General features: G+C 33.2%; 1 protein-coding gene across 2 annotated transcripts in view; it reads right to left on the bottom strand.

The window, feature by feature from the left end:
* Positions 1–7209: 7209 nt before the first annotated feature.
* HOOK3 (hook microtubule tethering protein 3) overlaps positions 7210–22674 on the bottom strand; it is an 82189-nt gene continuing 66724 nt past the window's right edge. For both annotated transcript variants that reach the window (XM_039853643.1, XM_039853642.1), the window contains 5 exons: positions 21877–21959; positions 21077–21177; positions 19605–19709; positions 19364–19435; positions 7210–16639 (listed from right to left, as the gene is read on the bottom strand). In XM_039853643.1, coding sequence (XP_039709577.1) covers positions 16499–16639; positions 19364–19435; positions 19605–19709; positions 21077–21177; positions 21877–21959 — 502 coding nt within the window. In that variant the 3' untranslated portion in view covers positions 7210–16498. The remainder of the gene's footprint in view (positions 16640–19363; positions 19436–19604; positions 19710–21076; positions 21178–21876; positions 21960–22674) is intronic.

Raw genomic sequence — 22674 nt, 5'->3', positions numbered from 1 at the left:
ACTCATAAAAATTCTCTACTGGTTTGAATATTTATGTTGACATTGGGGATGTGTTAGTGTTGTTAGATTCCCTCAGTAAAGGAGATGGCTTCTTTTGGACAATCTTAAGAACAATGGATAATGGCAGTTGGTTTACAGCACCCCCCCTCCTCCACTCCTTCCTGCATTTCAAGGAACTGGCCTCCACATTAACCTTTTAACCATTTAACCATTTATGTTCCTTGTACACTTTTTCTTTTGGATGCTAAAAGTTTATACCACAGAACTTAAGCAATCTGGGATTTTTGTCTTTTTTTTTGTAAATTTAATTTTATTATTAGTTTCGCATGTACAGTACATTTATATAGTTTATGAAATGATCCCCCTAATTGCCCTCTTTCCTGGCTCTCCACCTAGCCATTACATTAATGCTAACTGCATTCCCTATGCCATGCTCCCCATCCTCGTGACCATCTATCGACTACTAATTTGTACTTCTTTAACCCTTCACCCCTTTCTCCCAGCCCCACAACAACACTCCTCTCTGGGCGTCACCAGATTATCCTCTATAGTTGTGAGTCTGTTTTTGATTATTTTGTTCTTTTTGTTCCTTAGATACCACATATAAGTGAAATCGTATGGTATTTATCTTTGTCTGACATTTAACTCAGCATAATAACCTCTAGGTCCATCCATGTTAATAGGAGGATTTCATTGTATACATGAAGCATAACTTCTTTATCCAATCACCTGTTGATGGCCATTTAGGTTGCTTCCATATCTTGGCTATTGTAAATTGTGCTGCCATGAACATAGGGGTGCATAGATCTTTACAAATTATTGTTTTGGTTTCCTTTGGATAAATAGAAGTGCAATTGCTGGGTCAAAAGTATATCCACTTTTAATTTTTTGAGGAACGTCCAGACTGTTTGCCATGCTGACTATAGCAATTTGCAATCCTACCAATGGTGTGTGAGAGTTCCCTTTTCTCTGCATCCTCGCTAACACCTGTTCTTTGATTTATTGGTGATAGCCATTCTGACAAGTGTGATGTGATATCTCATTGTAGTTTTAATTTGCATTTCTCTGATGATTAGTGACCTTGAGCATCTTTTCATGTCTATTGGCCATCTGTATTTCCTCTTCGGAGAAATATCTGTTCAGGTCTCATGCTTGATTTTTAAATTAGATTGTTTTTTGTTGTTGAGTCATGAGTTCTTCATATATTTTGGATAGTAACCTCTTATCAGATGTATCGTAAGAAAATATCTTCTCCTATTCAGTCAGTTGTCTTTTTTGTTGTTGTTGCCGATGGTTTCGTTTTACAAAAACTTTTTAGTTTGATGTAGTTGGATTTGTTTTTCTTTTGTTTCCCTTGTCCAAGGAGATACATCTGAAAAGAAATTACTGTTAGCAGTGTCAGAGAATTTACTGCCTATGTTTTCTTCTAGAAGCTTTATGGTTTCGGATCTTACGTTTAAGTCTTTAATCCAGTTTGAGTCTATTCTTATATATGGCGTAAGAAGGTAGTCCAGTTCTTCCCTTCCTTCTTTCCTTCTTTTTTTTTGCATGTATCTGTCCAATTTTCCCAGCACTAGTTATTGAAGAGACTGTCTTTACCCCACTATATATTCTTGCCTCCTCTGTCATATATTAGGAGAATGTATAGGCGTGGATTTATTTCTGGGCTCTCTATTCTGTTCCATTGATCAATGTATCTGTTTTTATGCCAATACCATGCTGTTTTGATTACTGTAGGCTTGTAGTATAGTTTGATGTCAGGTAGTGTGATACTTGCAATTTTTTTCTTCTTTCTCAAGATTGCCGTGGCTATTCGGGGTATTTTACAGTTCCATATAAATTTTAGGATTATTTGTTCTATTTCTGTGAAAAATGCCATTGGTATTTTGATAGGGATTGCACTGAATCTATAGATTGCTTTGGGTAGTATGGCCATTTTAATGATGTCAATTCTTCCTACCTATAAGCATAGTATATGCTTTCATTTATTTGTATCTTTTTCAGTTTCTTTTTTCAATGACTTGTAATATTCTGAGAGCAGGTCTTTTACCTCCTTGGTTAATTTGATTCCCAGGGTTTTTGTCTTTTGATATTAAAGTTGCAGTATACAAATAATATGTGTCTAAGTTATAGGAAAGGAACATTCATTTAACCACTATTTACTGACTACCTATCATGTGCCAGGGTTGTTCATAGCAGTAAATAAAGTCTCTGTGGTAATGGAGTTTACATTCTAGTGAAGGATAGTAGAATATGCCATCCTAAAATGTCTGTAGATACTCAGTGTGTGCCACTCCAAAATTTGCTGCTTTGGTATATTATTTTGAGGTGTAGGCACTTGAAAAATAGCAAATCCAAGGATGAGCATTCTCTGAGTACCCCCTTATCTGCCTAAAGACAGATCCTCCAAAGGGAACTCAACTATCATAAATCCTCTCCCCAGGAGTTTTGAAAGTAGAAGTGGACACCACTTCCAGATAAACTTTGTCACATACTGTCTTATCTCCCATCTATTCTGCAAGGGGCTCATTCATCTTTCCTAAAAATCATTTACTCTTCCTTAACGCGCCTACACTGCCCCTCCTTTTTCCTATTAAAATGGTATTTAAGCCTGAATTCTAAGCAACCTCAGGGATTTAACTAATTTTTCCCTGGGTGTCTCCTATGTACACATGAGATATTCATGTAAACAAACCTGTTTGTTTTTCTCTTGTTAACCTGTCTTTCATTACAGGGATCTCAGCCAAGAACTCAGAAGGGTAGAGGGAATGTTATTTTTCATCCTTTAGAGTAGTCAGGAAGGTTTTGTGGGGACTATTTGAGCAGAGATGTGATAAAGTGCATGGCAGGTAGAGAAAATAAGAAATACATACTATGTTCCTGGTTCAGTAAGGATGTCAATATGACTGAAGCCTGGTGAATGAGGGGAAGAGATTGGTAGGTGAGGTTAAAGAGGAAGCCAGGGGTGATGGTAAGAATTTGTGATTTTATTTTTATTGTAGTAAAATGGTCACATTTATCTTTTTAGCCATTTTTAAGTGCACAGTTCCATGGCATTAAGTACATCACATTGTTGTGCAACCATTGCCTCCATCCATCTTTTTCATCTTTCCTAAGTGAAATTCTGTACCCATTAAACTACTCCCCATTCTCTCCTCCCTCCAGCCGCTAGTAACCACTGTTGTAGTGTGCCTCCATGAATTCGAAGATTCTAGGTACCTCATAGAAATATAATCATACAGTATTTGTCCTTTTGTAACTAGTTTATTTCACTTCACATAATGCCCTCCAGGTTCATCTGCGTTGTAGCGTGTGTCAGAATTTATTTTCTTTAAGGCCGAATAATATTTTATTGTATGTATAGCCCACATTTGTTTATGCATTCATCTGTTAATGGACCCTTTGCTTGTTTTCACCTTTTGGCTGTTGTGAATAATGAAATGTGTTAGTCCTTGCTGTCATTTCCTTTGGGTATATACCCAGAAGTGCGAGTGCTTGATCATATAGTAATTGTTTAATTCTTTGAGGAACTGTTTTCCACAGCAGCTACACAAGGACTCCAATTTCTCCCCATACTCACCAATGCTAGTTATTTCTTATTTTTCGATAACCATCCTAATGAGTGTGAAGTGGTATCTATTGTGTTTTTGATTTGCATTTCCCTCATGATTAATGATGTTGAGCATCTTTAATGTCATTTGTGGTATTTGATTTTAAGTGGAGATAAAAAGAAACTTTAGAAATAAAAAGTACACTGGATGTCATTAATGGCATGGCAGATTAGACATTACAGAAGAAAAGATTAGTGAATTTGAAGACATAGAAATAGAAACGACTTAAAATGAAAAAGAAAAAATAACTGAAAAGAGATAAAGAGAGCATCAGTGAGCTGTGGGACTTTAGCCCACTAATATACGTGCAACTAGAGTTCCCAAAGGAGAGGAGTGGGAGACAGAAAAGTATTCAAAGAAACAATGGCCGCAATTTTTATAAATTGGAGAAAAACTATAAACTTACAGATCCATGAAGCTCAATGAACCCCAAGCGCAAGAAATGTTAAGAAAAATACATAATGGCATATCAAAATCAAATTGCTTAAAACCAGTAATCATATTTAATCAGCCAGAGTAAAAAAGACACACTATGTACAGAAGAACAAACAAAAATGAGGGAAGATTCTTATTGGAAGCTCTGCCTGGCAGCCTCTAAGATGACCCCTAATGATCCCACCTCTTGCTGCTTATGCCCTTGTAAAACGCCTCCCCTTGAACGTGGGCTAGACCTTGTGACTAGCTTCTTATGAATAGAATACGGCAAAACGATGGGATGTTATGTCAGATTACAAGATTGTGATTTCCAACATGTTTACCCCTCCTCCCGCCTTTATGTCTCTCAGAACCTTCACTCTGAGGGAAGCAAACTGCCACATTGTGGGCTGTGCTATGGAGAGATTCAAATGGCAAGGAACTGATGTCTCTGGCCAATAGCAAGCAAGGGCCTGAAGCTTGCTAACAGCTACATAAATGAACTTGGAAATAGATCCTCCCCTAGTCCACCTTTGAAATGACTAAAGCCCTGGCTGTGTGAGTCATTAAGGAAATAAAAATGAACACCGTGGGATACTATTATATACTTATTAGAATGGCTAAAATTAAACGAACTGTTCAAAACCACGATAAGATGCCACTTACACCCATGGGATGTCTAGAATCAAAAAGAGGGACTCAAGTACTATCAAGGATATAGAGGAACTGGAACTTTCATACTGCCAGTGGGAACATAAAATGCACAACTACTGTGGAATATAGTTTGGTAGTTTTTAAAAAATTAAGCATACCCCTGCCATATGACCCATCCATTCCATCCTAGGTGTTACCTGAGATATGAAAGCACAAGCCCATAAAAGGCTTGTAAACAAACCTTCATAACCGCTTTATTTGTAATACCTCAAATTGGAAACAACTCAAATGTTCAATAGGCAAATGATTAAACAATGGAATACTACTCAGCAATAAAGAGGAATGAACTATAGATAAACTTTAAATTATGCTGAAGAAAAAGAAGCCAGACAAAAATGAGTACATATTATAGGATTCTATTTACATAGAACTATAGACAATGCAAAATAATCTATAGTGAAAACAAGCAGAGAAGTGGTTGTCCAGAGATGGCGATCAGTGCAGGGAAAGTAGGAGGGCCTGAAAAAACTTTTTGGGGCAATGGATATGCTCATTTTGACTGTTGTGATTCATCATGTGTATCCATTTCAAGTATTATAAAATTGCACTTTAAAAATATGCAGATTAAAAATGAACAATTTGTTAATAAAGACAGTTTGAAAATATGAGAAAAAAACAGCATTTTTTATGTTAATGGGAAAGATTCAGTAGAGACAAAAAAAACTGAAAATATGAGGTGGTGGTGTAAATCTCTGGAAATATGTCCTTTAGGAGAAGGCATGTATTGTACAAATGGAGGACTCTGGCTAGGATTATGTACAGTTCATCACTACACTTAAGACATTCATACTTTGGACAATTTCCTTAAAATATAGTCACCAAAATTAACTACCAACCAGAGTAAGGGGTAGAAACATTTTATAGCTGATGTGACATACAATTAGATACCTGTCAAAAGAAGTACTAGTGCATTTATGGCTTTTCAAACTTACCAGAATTCTGTGTAGTATCTACATGAAGTTTTGTTCCTACTTAAGTTACATACCTGATTGTTCTGCACCGTTAATGTATTTGACACAGGGATTAGAAAATGGGGAGAGATTTTGACTTCAGAAGTATGATCTTCATAGCAGAAATCTTTCTTCTCTTTGAATTCAAAACAGTAGCTGTGGTAACTTGGTTAGTCCTCCACTGAGAAGTGTATGTGGTCATCCCCTTGAACCTGGTCTTGGTTGTGACATTTATGACAAATAGAAGTGTTGCTTTGCAGTTTCCAAGGGTAGGTCCTAAGAAACTGTAAGGCTTTTACCCGGGTCTCTGGGAAGTCTGGCTCTGGGGAAAGCTAGCTTCGTGAAGTCAGTCCATCTACCCTGAGACTTCATTTTGTGAGAGTGTCCAAACTAGTCATGTCAGGAGGTTGTGTTGAGTTGCGTGACCAGCCCTCAGGTGTTCTGTCCATATCAGTCAGGGTACCAAACATGTGAGAACAGCCTTCAGATGACTCTAGCTTCAGGCATCATCTAACTTCAATCAAATGAAGGACCCCAATTGAGAGCAACTGATACTTTCTCCAGACTTGAGAGAGATAATACATTATTTAAAGCCATTAAGTTTTGGAGTGGTTTGTGATGTAGCATAAACGTACTTAGGCAAACTGGTAGACCTTCAGCTGGGATACTTTTTGAGAATTTTTCTGTGTTAGGCCCCTTTGATTATACAAATCTTTGAAGACAAAAGTATTTTCTTCCGTTTAATTTTTGTGATTCAACCTACCTTTTCATCCCTTCTCCTCTGCTTCAATATTAAATACCCAGGGCAGATACTCAATAAATGCTAACCTTTATATGGTTACCTCCATGCTAATGAGTGAAGAAAATATATTTAGATCTTTCCAACGTTAAAATGCCACATTAAATGCACATTAAAATGAGCACAATTTTGGCTACATGCAGTCTAGTTTTTAAGTCTTGGAGCTAAGTTCACTTTTGAATTGTTTTAGTGTAAATATAATCAATTTCCACACTGCTACTACCACTGTACATAACACTGAAGATGCCATATTTTAACAAGATGCCAATGTTTAGGGTGAAGGTGGGAAAAACGGTGAATTGTAAGGGTCTACAAGACAGGAAGAGGGGCACCTATTGTCTAAGTAGTACGCCAACAATAATGCTTTACACTGTTAAACAATGCAAACACTCTGCCATTGGTTCTTGCTGTACTGCCTGTGGTAAGATTGATCATGTTAACACGTTAACTCTAAGAGGGGAGAATATGTATTTAACTTTTGTCCCTAAGAACTTTGGACAATCAGTTTACAAATATTAAGTAACAGCCTAAATCAAAACAAAATCCATCACAGGTACTGGAAAAAAAACTTAAAGAATATTCCTGATTGACAATAAATCAGTGACATAATCTTTGAATTGATAGAACTCTTTGTCAAGTGCAAAAGGCAAATGGACAAATACTATTAGACAATTATTAAATATATGTTTGTTATGATTTAAGAGCAGAAAAAAATCTCGGCTGAATTTTTATACAAGTCTTTATTTACAACTTGTTTAACAACTGTACACTTTTTGCAGCCTTGAAAACATTTTTGTACTTGAATGGGAAAATATAGTTTGACCAAATCTTAGCTTTATTCTTCATATACATATACATATATTATATGCATACATATAAACATGTACATATAATTAATATCACAACAAGTTGGCAGTCATAAAATTAAAATGATTAAGTGATATCAAAAGGAAATATAAGATCTCAAAAAAATTAAAAATCTGTCTTATGGTGCTTTCTTGGACTTTATATTTTTGTGACTTTAGTAAAAAATTTCTTAATGAGGCTCTCTAACAAGTCATTCACCTCAGAAAACAGTGAGAAAATCCACCAATCTAACACAGAAGTTTACCAAGTTGGTAAACTTAACAGTGGAAAAATACTTGGATGCCATTATGTACAATGTTGCTAAATCTGTATTGATTCCACTAGTGAAATGAGAAATTGAGAGTCCTAAGTGGATTTCATTTTTGGGTTATAATGACAAAGAATGAAATTGTGAAATTATAAATTCAATAGTCAACCAGAAATAATAATATACCTAGCAATATCCTTTTTTGCAAAGGCTAAACAGCAAGGTGGGTAACTACAATGTCAAATATGAAACTAACAATTCACAGAACAATCAATAATACTTAAGACATGAGTATAAGGCTTTAGAGCTGAGTTGTAATCAATACAACTCCAACTCCAATGTACTAAGGTGTTTTCCAGCTCATCTGAAAAGTTTAAAATATACTCTACTCTAGGGGGGAAAAAAAGCCTCTTTCTATCCCCAAATCTTTGATAGAATTTATTAATCAAAATAAGGCAAATTATTAAATATGTTTGAATTTTACCATTCATTATACAACCAAAAATTGGGTGTTATAAATGGTGAGACAATTGTCAAAACATGAACACTGCATAATAAGATAAACCTGGAAATTATCTTCTGAGCACAAAGCATTCTGAATTACACATAACCTATAAACAGAAAAGTTAGTGACAGCAATGACACTGTAGTGCATCTGAATTTTAAATAACTAAGGCTATTAAAAAACAAAAGGCTACTATTTAAAAAATTAGAAGGCCTCGAATCATTGATTTGTAATTGTATACAGTCATTTCCTATATTTATACTAAAATGCTATTTCTTATTTCAAGCACATTGAGATCTTCCCTTAATTAATATGAGTCTCTGTAGAACACACATTAAATTAGGCCACCAAGAAAATAAATTCAAATCATACCGTTAGTCATCTGAACTTGAACGACAAAAGAATTTTATCATAATTTGCTTGGAATTTGATACTTGATTAAAAAAAATGTTTAAATGAAGAAGAAAGCATCGGAATAGGATAGTTTTAACTGAGTCCAAGCTGACTCAAAAGAATTATGATTAGTCTCTCATTTTCATTAAAAACTCAAAGATGCATTCCTGTAGATCCTTTTAGTTATGTTAAGCACTTTATTAAAAGCCAAATAAATTAGTAAATATTAAAAAATGTTTCATTAACTAAGTAACTGGAATAAAATGTTTGCTGCATACATAAAACTTAACTTGATTCATAATCTATCTTATTAAGAGCAAGAAACTGAAGAAAACCAAATAAATTATTTGGATCTTGATGTACTTTTAAGGTAGAAGATAATCAACTGTGATTTTGGGGACAGAACCAAAAATCTGTTAGCAAATTTTGTTAGCTCTATATAGATTTAAAAGTAATGAAATAGAAGAGTATGATGCTTATTACTTTTTATTTATAAATAAATTAAGCATTCATCAGTTTCTGCTCCATGTTAGAAACTATGCATCGTTAATGTTAAGATACTACATAAAAAAGGAAAAAAAACCTGAAGATACTAAGTTATGATTTATGAAATGATTTAATTATATCACTTGAAAAGTAAAGTGCTGAGAATCTGTTTAAAAATATATACTGAAAACTAGTTTCAAAGAATGGGGTTTTAATTTTCCCAAGGCTGGTGTTAATTTTAATAAAATAGTTTTATTCAACTATTGCGGTAAAATCTGAGTTATGCTAAATTAACTGAATACCTTTATTTTGTCCTTATTTTCTCTCTGGGTATTACAGCACTGGCAAAAAGTATTTTCTGCAATGATGAAAATGTCTGTATCTGTGTTATCCAATATGGTAACCACTATCCATGTGTGGCTACTGAAGCACTTAAAGTGTGGCTAGGTAACTGGGGAATTAAATTTATAATTTTATTTAATTTAAATGTAAATGTATTTAATTTTATTTAATTTAAATGTAAATTGGCTCATGAATTGGACAATGCAGGTCCAGAATCTATTCTTATTTAGATGAACAGGAAGCCAGTGGAAGATAAAGACAATTAGGAGGAGACTTAGCCATTCAACAACTAATTAGTAGATATTCAAAACATATTTTGTCCTCTTGTGTGTTTGTGTGTGTGTGTGTTTAATTTTTTACTCTGGAAGGACAAAAAGCAGCTCTTCCCTCAAAGGTCAGAGCAGAGCCTAGACTTCTCTATTTCAGTGTTGGTCTCTTTTAGGTAACCTGCCTAAGCAAAGCACATCAGTAGAATAGGAGATACTGCAGAATACTAAACTTTTCACACTATAAAAATATTTCTCTCATTTAAAAACACAAAGTAAAACAAAACTCTAAGACCGTGTTCTTACGAGCAAATCTTCCTATTCTTCGGCAGTAATCATATGTGTCGATGCTTATGTAACGACAAATATTTCAGTACTTTTGGACTATGATTTGAATACTAATATATTTGTTACAAAAGGAAGAGAGTCCTGACTCCTAAAAACTTCTCTCAGTTGAACACGCCAAAAACTTTGTTATATGTTATAGAAGAACTAAGAATATTTTTGTAGTATTGTGCCATCTTTAGTGTCTTCCTTTTCCTATTACCTCACTCCCATCGCTTTCCAGATTTTTTGACTTCACAGCTCCTGGAACCTGGCTGTCTTTATCCTGTCACTGGGTACACACAATGATGAAGAAACTAGGAAAATTAAGTACAGTTTGTAGGTTTGTATTTTAGGAGACAGGGAAATCAAAGCTAAGAACATCTTCTGATTCACCAGAAGATTATATTTTATTACTACAACTCCAGAAAACAAAAAGTTTCAAGGGTGTCTGCATTTGAGAGAACTTGGTTTCATGAGTGATTAACTTATAAAAAGAGTCTTATTAATGTGAAATACAAAATATAATTCATGCTTCATAGCCCCAACCCAATTTCAACTAGATTTCCAGACTTAGAATTTCAGATCTGACTTTTAAAATTTCAAGAAGAGCACATTTATTTGGGCAATCTTTTACATTCTTCTTAGTGAGTGCTCCAAAATAAGGAAAAGAACCCCAGTGGAAAAGATAAATAGGATGTGCCACAGGAAGGTACAAGGAAAATAATTATCTAATATTAGTAAAGTGCTGTGGATCTTGGAGTGAAGGATAAATAATACATAAATGATTAGGAGTAATGGTAAATAATATTAAGATACTCATCTCTACTAGTGGCATATATAAAATAAACACAAGATAAAATGTATATACAGTAATCACTGCCCGTAGGTTGACAAATAGACCAAGAATAAACACGAGTCCCTTTTATTACAATTGCTAAACTAATTATTTTCATTTGTCAATTTAGAGATCTCTACAATGATAATGCCTGCTCAGAAGTCTTCCACATACATTATTAAAGAAAGCTACAGCATGCTTTGGTAGTTTTCTTTTTCTTACTTTGAGACTGTTCTCATGATATTTACTTCTTCCTTTAACTCCTCTGAGTAGATATAATTTGGGGTATTTGATAGCCCCACGGGCCTAAAAATCTTCAGGCTATGGATACCTTCTCTGATGATTTCATCTTTAGACCCTAAACATCTAATTCAGACCCTGCTGTTAATATATATCAGGGCTCTCCTTGAATATATATCTTTTCGAATGTTTAGTCTTGCCTTTACTTTGAAGAAAATTTTCTGTGGGGCTACTATGCATAATTAAGGGGAATAATAAAATTGAGCCTATGGTTTGTAAACTAGATAAAGCAGCAGATCTAGGTAACTGTTAGAAAGTGATTTTCAGCCACTACAGATTTCTTCTCATCTCATCAAGTTATAGTATCCTTAATGGCCTTAAATCACTATCTTACGTTTAGTAATGGGTTAACAGTTTCAAAATGAAAAGAGATGCTTTCCCCTCCAACAATAACATATACGGTTAACAATGACCACTGAAGGGAAGGAATTATATTTTTGTCTACTCTTTTTAATTGAATGATCATATAATAAAGTCAGATAATTTTACATCAACTGTTACTTTAGGAACATTTGTTAAAACGGTGTAAGTTTTAATTGTATTAGTATTTCCATCTGCCTGGATATTTGTTTATAATTAGGCCATTTCTTATCCCGATAATCCATTCTACTTTCTAGCAATCAATTTGCCTTAAAAGCAGTTCTCATACTTTCTCAGATTTCTATGCTCACTTATATACAGCATACAAACTTATGTTATAGACTATTGTTGGGAAATATCAGAAAACAGAAAAATACTGGAGACATCACATAATTGCTAATAATATAACTGTTAGAAAACATTTATAGATCTTCCACAACTGCCAGAACTCATATACTTGCCATCATTAGGTTCAGGTCTCTAGTTTCTCAACCTAATGTCCCTTTTCTATCATTTTAAGTGCACTGTGAAGAATCCAAGAATATTTCAAGATAACACAAAATATAAATAGGTGTTTATATTCATAAAGATAATACATGTGAATTGGATTGATAAAAAGTTGTTTAAAAACAAAATAATGAGTACATACTTCTCAAGAACATAATAAGCGATTTAAAAGAGATGGATGTCATCACATTTGTGCTGTCCTTCATTTTATAAAAAGAAAGCTAAATATTACTGCTTCTGTGATTTGAGGGAATGGGGCAGGGTAGAAAATAGCTGTGTCAGTAACAATTTCAAGTTTTTTAGGCTTCTGAGAAATGAATGCTATTTATTGCAAAATTTCAGCATAATAAAATTATTGTGCTGAAATTAGACAATAAAACCTTTTCAAGTTTTCCGATAAAAGGAACATATACCAATTATTATTTAAATATACTTTATAGAAAGTAAAAATTAGATGACAGATATATTGAGAATAACTTTCCTCTTATAAAAACCTCATGATATAAAACAGTGAAATCATTGTAGTTACAAAGAATAAGCTCTGAAACTGCTGTCTAAATGTAATGAAACTGGGTTGTACAACTACCAAAATCAGCTGCCATTTTGACAGTGATAACTACAGGAAAAGAGATTATCATTATTGAATGGAAAACCCTTTTAACTAAAAAGGGAAAAATAAAAACATGCTAAAATAAGTTTCAAAGTTTCTGATATCTCATTTTTCTTTTGTTGAGTACAATACACTCTTTTATCCTACTTTAGGATATCACATAGGCTCCACTGTTGAGAAGTACAATGTTACATTAGTTTCATAGCCATTTCTAGGGAAAGAGTCCTTTCATAATATAAGGCTAAAAGGCCAAAATATCCTTCCATAGTTTAATGAATAGACAACAAAAAGCATTTTGTCTTGAGGTTGTTATTTTGCTCTTAGCCAAAACAAGATGCCAGGTACTTTCCTCTTACTTTAGGATCACAGATGTTCTGATCTACAGGTCTGTGAACTAGCTAGGTTTATACTACCTGTGGTTTGTGGATGCTTTTTCAGATAAATCTCACAGGTTCCAACTGAGGATAACTGTAACATTCCTGGAGTCTGAGATCTAGACAACTGGAGACTAAATTCAGAGATAAGATAATTTAAAAAATTTAGATTGTTTTTTCAAGATAATTCTTATAATGGGATAAAGATTTTCAAGTTTTTAGTATGGTATTATCTTTAAAAGATGAATGCTTATCTGAGAGGAAAAGACACTCAATATTTCATTTCATTAACAAGAATGAACAAAACTGTTATTGAAAAAAAAATGCGAATAAAGTAGTTCATAAATAAAATGTGTCTTTTCTTCAATTTAACTCATCTTTCACTTATCACTAATTGCTGATCCATTTACGCATGGATTTTCATGCCTTTGTGAAAACTAATGAAATATAACATATAGGCTGATGTTTCTGATTGAATAACATTCAGCTTAATTTTGTACAACTGACCTTTTATTATATAAATAAAACAATAAAAACTCGAAAAAATTACAGATAATATTTCCTTATTATAATTTAATCATCCTATTAAGACAATTTTTGCCAGGCTAGGGCCGGCTATCTAACAGAAATAATTCAACCTTGATCAATTTCAGTACATTGGTCCTTTAGGGACTTCTTTTTCTTAGTTATTGTCAAGTTATTAGACAAATGATATCAGATATCAAATGTTTGCAAGTTTTTAAGTACAGAATTATTTATTTATTCTCTCTCTAGATGTGAAGAATTATTTATTCTCTCTCTAGATGTGGTCAACCCTAATATTTGCTGGATTTGTTTTTCCCATTGTGAATTTCTTAAAAACACAATGCAAAACATAAATGTTATGCTTTAATGTTCCTTAGTCAGTCTTTGTATTTTCTTACCCTGGTTAGAAGGAAAACAGAAAATAAACTTTTGTTTATAAGAATTCGGACTCTAGGATGATGGCTCACCCCAACCTAATGAATAACACTGTTCTTACTCCACTGCTGAGACCAGGACTTGCTCCCCTGTCTAAATGAACTATAGCTGCATGAAGCTACTGTATATAAGGAGTTTGTAAAAATATAGCACAGAAGAGCTCACATTTAGATAAAGCACCCAATGTCTTAACTTCTGACATACCATGCATCATCATGAACCTCCTGAGAAATTATTAATCATTACTGGAAACAGAAATTTCATAAATCCTGTCCAAAGCTAGGCAAGGGAAACAGGGTTGTCACTGTTACAGCTACGTTTTACTTCTAATATATATTTTTTTAGAAATAATTTCTTCTATGTAGTAAAAGTGATGCACTAAACTTTAATGGAACAGTAAAGGAGAATGAAAGTTATACTTGTGTCAAAAGAATAGCATGAAACAGATGCTGATGAAAAATATATAAACTTCCTTTAAAACCTTTTCAACCATTTAGAGACCTATATCTGAGTAGGTAGGTAGGAAGGGGACCAGGGCTGAGGCAGTAAATAGAGAACTAATATTAAAAACCTCTAATCTCATGAGATGTAACCATTTTAATGAATAGTTCATAGAATCTTTTATGTTTATTTACCTTATTCTGTAGGTATAATTTCCAATAATTTAAATTTTACCAAAGTTAGTGTTCACATCCTGTTTTAAAACAGTTGAATCCTTATGCTATTTGAGAAATGAGGGGTTGGGGGTAAGAACCATTTTAAATAGTTTTTAATCTTTTATTGTTGATGAGGTCTGCTTAGCCTTCTGAAGCCCCACAATACATTCTACTCATGCATGTGGTTCTCTCCATTATTACTAATTCTTCCTGCTTTATGGTCTTATCAGGCAGAAGCATTCACACTGCGCTTAGACTTCTGTATTTAATGTAAAATTTAGCACAGTGCATGGAGTCATTTCTGTGTATATTCTAATACTTCCTTCAAGTATGCTTTCTGAGGACAAATAAAAACACTACTAATTTTTAGGTCAATTTTCTTATAAAAAAAGAAGGATTTAAAATTAAGCATTTGAATAGTTTCTAAAAATTCTCAATTACATTTAGCTTGATTTAAAGTTACTAATTTGTTCATGTACAGAACTAAATGAAACCTGAACTTCCAAATAGCAAGTACATGAAATGAAATTATCTTATTAAGTGACCTATCTAAAAATAAAAACAAAATCTACCTTATTTCAGTAATTTTTTGCTTTTAAAAAATGGGCTATGATGCAAGAAAAAGGCTCGAGGGGTACTTAAATATAATTGGGGACCAAATACTTAAGTCAATAGGGAAAGTCTGGGCAGAGGCATTTCATTTTCAAATAAATGATATTTTACATTTATATAGCACCTTATATAGTCAAAGTGCTTTACAATCATTATTACTTGACAGCCATTCATCAAGGTAAATAAACACGGTTTACAATCTATTAACAAATCTAAGCACTTTGGGGCAACCAAATACCCAAGAGAATCTTTTCAGTAGCAAATTCTTGGACTAATACATAGAATTAAGAAAAAAATGTAAAAGACCTGCTACAACATCACATATAAGAAGTCACTTATTGATCTTAATGACTGATATTAAGATGTTAAGTATTAGGAATTATTGAGAAATAGAAGGGTTTATACTAATAAGTAAAACAAATGAGTTGCAAGTCAACAAGAAGTTGTCTAAAAGGTAAGGCTACCTATTCCTTATAAGTGTATGAAAAATAAATCTTTTAGATGTGGAAGGTAATTAAAACTATAAATATCAGCCACACTGCCAGAATTTGATCCTCAGTTACTGTGACATTCCCAAATGAGAAAAAAATTAATGCACTGACTCTTTTTTTTTCTCTTGTAATCCCTCCCCAATAACCTAACCAATGCATTCACTTCTTCCAGCAACAAGATAGCAGAAAATAATAAAATTCTATATTTATGTTTTAAAAATGGTTTCCAAATCTTCAAACAAATTTAATTTCCTATAAAACAATGTAATAACGAATTTTTCCTCTTTAAATAATTCTATCACGTGCCTTAGGTAAGATCTGATCAGCACCTCTGCCAATGAATTTATGTCTTTGCAAAAAGTGCACTTGCCAACCATTCATTTTATATAGTAGGTATGCAAGTCATTTGAATTGCATTTGAAAACAATTGAAAACACAGATTAATACATCATAAAAAGATTAATTCCCTTTAAACAAAGACATTCTTATAAAGCATGGTAACACAGAGGCACAATAAAGAATATAAACTGTATATCAATTATTGGCAAAAAATCTAATTCATTACAAAGCCTACACCATTGGGGAAAGGATGTTTTCATACAAAGAAAAGTACTACACTATCATACAACACTTTTAATTGGGCGTTTAAAAAATTTTTGGCACATTAAAAGGAACTGAAAAAACTACAAAATAAAAGACCAAGAAACTAAAACATTACAGATACAGGAGAAAGTCCTCAAATGAGAAACAACTAAATAGTAACATAAAATAGAAACAAAAAATAAGCTGGCTGAATTTCCTGAAATGGTGTTATGTATAACAGAAGTATGTTTTGAATGCAGGGTGTTTTATATTCTAATGGCAAGATTTTTCTACCTTGCCGTGGCTGGTTGAACGTGGCCTGGGTAAGATCTTCTTGTGCTGGTTGCTTGCCTCTGCCTAGCCAGAAAGGACTGCCCTGAACCTGTACTAGCGAGTCTATCTTCAGCCGCCTTTTTATGCAGAGTCATTCCCTACGTAACACAGAAAAAAGAGTAATTAATGAAAAAATAATGGAACATACTCTCACAAAAGAAAATTCCATCATGCAGAATTTGTTACATTGCATCATAAGGCACAATTAGGAATGTTAATTCTGCTCATTATAGATTAAAACCTTATGGAGACATTTTAGTTCCAACAATTAGGTACAAATCTTCCTTTGGAAAAATTAAGGCTTAATTTTCTGAATTTACAATAACCAAAACATAGATAATAGAAACAGATTTTTGGAATATATTACCCATTCTCAATCATACATTCCCTTTCCAAACAAATATATGAAGTGATTTTTCCAAGGAAAAAAGTGCGATTGATTGGTAGCAGTTGATTGATTCAAGGAGTTGTGGAAATCACAGGCCATATGTAGAATGGAAAACCATAAATGCACTTCCTGTTTCTTAAGTGGAAAGGCAGACTAAGTATAATACATACCACCATGCTGTTTTTCTTTTCTTCAGGCAGACTTCTATTCTCAAACAAATTAAGAAAAGTTCCTTAAAGCCCCAAAACAAAGGGCCCAACAGAGAGAGCACGGGTTTTTCTTGAAGACAGGAGGATGGCCTACCAGCTTAGAGGGGAGAGGAGCCACGGTTCCTGGGCCCAGAGCACCTTAACAAGAGGGAGGAAACCTCGGGCGTGCTCTCTAAAGAAGGAGCAATTACAACAATGACAAGCCTATGAGGTCAGGAAAAAAGTGGTTTTGGTACTCATCTAATAAGCCACAGCAGAATCCTACCCAGAGAAACATTGAGAACTGACAGCACTGTTTAACCTTAGCAGTGACTGGATACAAGTAAACTGATGGAAGGAAGTGGAAGGTGGTAACAAGGAAGAAATGAGCAGCTGGGAGCCAGGAAGAGTCAGGCAGATAAGTTGAGTTATGTGAAAAGATACAACGGCTTTTCTGGAATGAACCTGCAAACTGGCACAGAAGACAGAAGACTAAAACATAAACTGTCCTATCACTAGTTAACTTCTAGGGAAAACACTGGTCATGGCTTTGCATTTTTAATAGAATTGCAGTCTATCACATATACCTAAATAAATAACATTCCTTCATTTACCAATGAGAAAATCCAGAACAGGTTTTTCCCTCAATTTGAAATGAAAACATTTAAGGACTTGAATAGAATTGACAAATATCTATTGGTAATCTTTATTTATTAATTTGACTACATATATTAACAATTATATTTTATTTAAAACATACTATATTTTTACTTTCATATTCTAAGCAACTTATTCAAATTCTTCATACACTTTTTAAGACCTAAGTATCCATCACAAGGCCATTCTCTGAGATACTTAATACCTTTTCCCAGAACTCACAATCTTCACTTCCTTTTCAGTTGTCTGAGATGCAGAACTTCCTGAATGTATATATGAAGCTATTACTGGCTATCTTATCTGAACATAACTTGTATGTGTCTACACGGAGTTATTCCTTCGCTCTCCAGAGAGCTGAAATTTAGGACTATTCCTTAATACTATATCATAGGATAAATTTAATTCCATAGGAAACATAATATGTGAAGTCATAAAAATCAATCAAGAATATGAAATTACTAATAAGGATTAAAGGGCAGAGCTCCAAGATAGCTATTACTAATCTTTAAGGAGGGCAAAGAAGAAACAGAATAGGTGGAGTCAGGACTAGTTCCCAGAAAACTTTCTTAAATATCTAGTTTTTGTCCTATTTAAAATTTTTTAATTTACAAGAAACCTAAATTTGTTAACAATAACAGTATTCTAAACCCAATATAATTTTCTCTTTTCTTAAAAAATAGTGAAAAAAATTTTACCAAGGCAAATACCAATGTGGATATGTCATGAAATTGTATGAATTTTTGACAAAGATCAAGTCACATTATTAGGAAGTCTGGGACACTAAACTTTAAGACACAGTATCAATTATACCTGTAAAACAGAAACAATGGTATTGTGTCAATACACAGCTACAGGGTGAGAGGGGGTTGGTGAAAGGAATCTGGTTTGATTTCCTGCCTCGAGACACTAACATTTTGAAAATGCAGAAGTGGTCTCACTGGGAAGAAGATAAAAAAAGAAGAAGAAGACAAAATGTCTAGGAAAAATTACTGAAAAAAGTACAGCATTCTTAAAAATCCACAGCTATTCATATATCCAGAAAATCTTATTGAAACCAGAATGTTGATAGCATTTGTTTTCCCCTGCAATACATCTAAAGTTTTTTTGTGTTGAAAAATCCAATTTCAAAACCTCAGGGTCTAACAACTGTAAACATTTCCCAAACCCTATGAGATAAAGTATACTCAGTGTTAAGTACCACTCTTGCAAAGGTAATAAAATAGTCCCACAAAACAAAAGCTACTGCATCTGTTATTCAGATATTATTAAAATACCTGAATTATTAAAATATCTAAATAATAGATGCAGTAGAAGAAAGAAGTTCTGAGAGACAGAAATCAAACTGTCATTTATCCTCCTGTTCTCTAGGGATAATGATGTGTTGAAAATACTTTAATACTGTTCATGGTGGTTCTTATTATCTGCTTTTCATTCCTAAGGTCAGCATTAAGGTTTTGTTAGTGTGTGTTAGGATAGCAATTACTTTCAGATTCATTTGGTAGAATTACTTCTACAGTAAAGAGTGTAATAATAAAGACTATATGTTCGCTGAACTTTACAATATACATTTTGAAGTGTTATTTTCTTACCATATTGTACCAGGCACTAACAATATATTTCTCCTCCATTTCTCGTTGACTCTTAGTTTTCTCATATTCTTTCTAAAAAACGAGCACATATAAACACATAGAGATGAAAAACAACTCAATATCAATAACATAGTCACAATTAACTGTCAAAATTAATGGACAGAGCTGCATATAGCAAGGCTTCTAGGAAAAAAAAGAGAATCAAAAATCAAATATCTTATTGTATAGTATAGCGAAATACCTCTAATGAATGGAACAGTCGTTCCCGTTCCTGGAGCTGATTTTTAAGAGCTTGTATCTCTGGTGCTGCTCCTTGATTCTGTTTAGGATCTAAAGTACGGATAACCTGCAAAAAATAATAAAAGAAAAAACTTTAAAGTCTCAAATTTAAAGAATGTAACATCTAAAGAAGCACTTATTTAAAAAAAAGGATAATCTTTGTGAGAGTCAAAAGCTATCTTACAAGGATACTTTAAATTTTGAATGTATGAAATAATATTCAATAGTTACAACTTTTAATTATATAAAACTTTTAAATTATGTAGAAGAATCAATTATAGGAAGTAATTCTGGCTTAAAATTAATAAATGATACTACAGCAGACATTACTGATAGCTGTCTACCCTTTTCCTTTCTTCTGATATGGTTCAGCTAACCCTTTGCCTCTGACCAGACATATACTTAGGAAGTGGGTCCCATTGGTTTAGAAGCCTATCATGTGGCCCATTTCCTCTTCTGCCAGTGGCTCAGTTTAGGCACAGGCATGTGATGTAATTCTAGCTGGTCAACTTGAGGTCTAGGAAAGGTCTTTTTTGCTTTTTGGCCCAATACTTTTACTATCAAAAACTACCAAACTTACAGAAAACTTGAAAAGGCAGAACAACAAAAACCCATTTTACCTCAGATTCACTAATTGCCACATTGCCACATTTGATTTCACACACACACACACACAGTGCTTAATTGCTTCGGAGGCTATTTTAAAGCAATCTGTAGACATGATGACACGTAATCCTTAAAGACAGCATGCATCTCCTGTCTAAGGACATTCTCCTACATAATCACAATACCATTATCATCTGTAAGAAAATTAATAATTCTACAAATCATCACTATTCAGTCTAAATTCAATTTCCACAGGTGTTTCCAAAATGTCTTTTCCAACTACCCTTTCTGCTCCTAATCCAGGACCCAACAATTAATGCATTGCATTTGGTCCATAGGTCCCTTTAGGCTTTTAAAAATTATAACAGCCTCTTGTGCTCTGATGCCTATTTTTGTTTTTCATAATACTGACTTTTATCCCAAATTCAGCATTTATCTGATGATTTCCCAAAAGTGTTATTTAACTTGTTCCAATTATCTCATTTTCCCCAGGAACTGAAGTTAGGTCTAGAAGATTGCTTAGATTTAAGTTAAGTATCATTGGCAATGATATTCCATCAGGAGGGACAAAATGGTTGTCCTACCATTAATAAAGCTAATTTGGGTTACTGGTATAAGGTGGTGATTGCCACTTATTTCCTACATAAAGGTACATTTTCCTCTTGGTACTTCTTACTCTCCTCCTGACAGCTTTCTATGTGAGAAGTCACTGTACCCGCACTTTTGGAAGACAGCTATGCTCACCACTATACCATCGATGCACACTGTACTTGCACTTTTGAGAAGTGATCAGAAAGTGGAGTGAGATGCTCACGAATGCGTACTTACACTTTTGGCTTTCTCTAAGTATTTTTTATATCGTTCTTCCATTTGTTTCATTTCTTCTTCTTTCTTCCGTAAAGCTTCTTGTAATTCTTCAATTTTTAAGGCTGTAGATGAGACAGTTAAAAAAATTTTTTTTAGACTATAACAACTTTAAAAATATTTCAACTAACAAAATAATAGGTAATAGTTTTGAGAGATTGTTTGATCTATTCCTATAGTTTTCTTTTTAAACAATTCATATGTAAATTTTTTTTTTAAACAAAAAACTCATATAAACAAAAACTCTGGTATGGATGTGCTTAAATTAAAAAGTATCCATTGATGGATGAATGGATAAAGAAAATGTGGCCTATACATACAGCCGAATAATATGCCAGTGAATTGTATACCTAAACATTGGTTACAATGGTCATTTTTATATTTTATTACAATAAAAAAAGTAAAAGTCTGTGTTTTGCTCCCACCTTCACACAAAAGAATTAAAAGAAGTCAAGCTATCTATATGTGTAAATATCAACAGAAGTAAAAGTCTGGCTAACTTATATTCAACTACACTATAAAATTAATTTTTTAAAATATTCATTATTCACATCCATAGTTAAGAAAAAATTCAGAACTATTAGAAAAATTTAAGGAATATTGTAAAGATTATATATATATTTTTGTAAATAAAGCAAATTCTTTAATTGCTAGAATAGGTAGGAGGGTCTAGTTCTAAAATAAACAATTTTATATAAACTCATTAACACCAGGGTACTGTATGGTTAACCAATTGAAAACTATGCTAATTAGGAAAAACTCACAGCTGTTGTTAAATCTTGGTTCGAGATCTTCAATAATGGCTCTCTTCTTCTGCAATTCATTATTGGCTTCATGCAGTTTTTCTCTGTAACAAAATATGTAGCACTGTGTCACCTACTACTGTTTGGATTTTTTTCCCTGTCAAATGAAAAATCTAAGTTCTTATTCTTGGAATACACTTACATATAGCACCCACTGCAATGAAACAAAGATGAAAAGATGAATCCAACATGAACTTAAAATATTGTTTAAATAACTAAAAAATAGAGACAAAAATTTCAGAGCTTGAAATGGTAGTCATTTCTTTTACATAAACCTGCACAAGAGGTATAAAGAACTTAATGATCTTTATATTTTTCCTGGGAATAAGGATATTATAAAAGTGAAAAACTTTGCAGAGGTTTCATAATGCAGAATCTTATTGCAAAAAAGTGAAATTCTAAGAATAAGAATAGAAAGGACACTATACCAATAAAAAAGAATAAATTAATAATACATGCAACTGCCTGGATAGATATATCACAGAATGCTGAACATAGGAAGTCAGACACAACAGGGCAATTCTGAATGATTTACATTTATATGAAGTTCAGAAAGTGTCAAAATGAATGAAAGCGATTAAGATCAGCACAGTGGCTACTTTGAGGATGTAATCAATCAATTAGAAGGGAGAATAAAGAATCCTCGTGGGTTGCTGGAAATATTCTATATGTTGACCTGGGTTACCTATATATGTAGGAAAACATTCATCAAGTTATAGACTTAGTAACTGAGGATTTGTGTACTTTACTGTATTTAAG

The sequence above is a fragment of the Pteropus medius genome, unplaced genomic scaffold, assembly GCF_902729225.1.
Source record: "Pteropus medius unplaced genomic scaffold, Ma_sr-lr_union100, whole genome shotgun sequence".
In the NCBI taxonomy this organism is placed as follows: domain Eukaryota; kingdom Metazoa; phylum Chordata; class Mammalia; order Chiroptera; family Pteropodidae; genus Pteropus; species Pteropus medius.
This window is presented reverse-complemented; position numbering and strand designations above follow the sequence as displayed.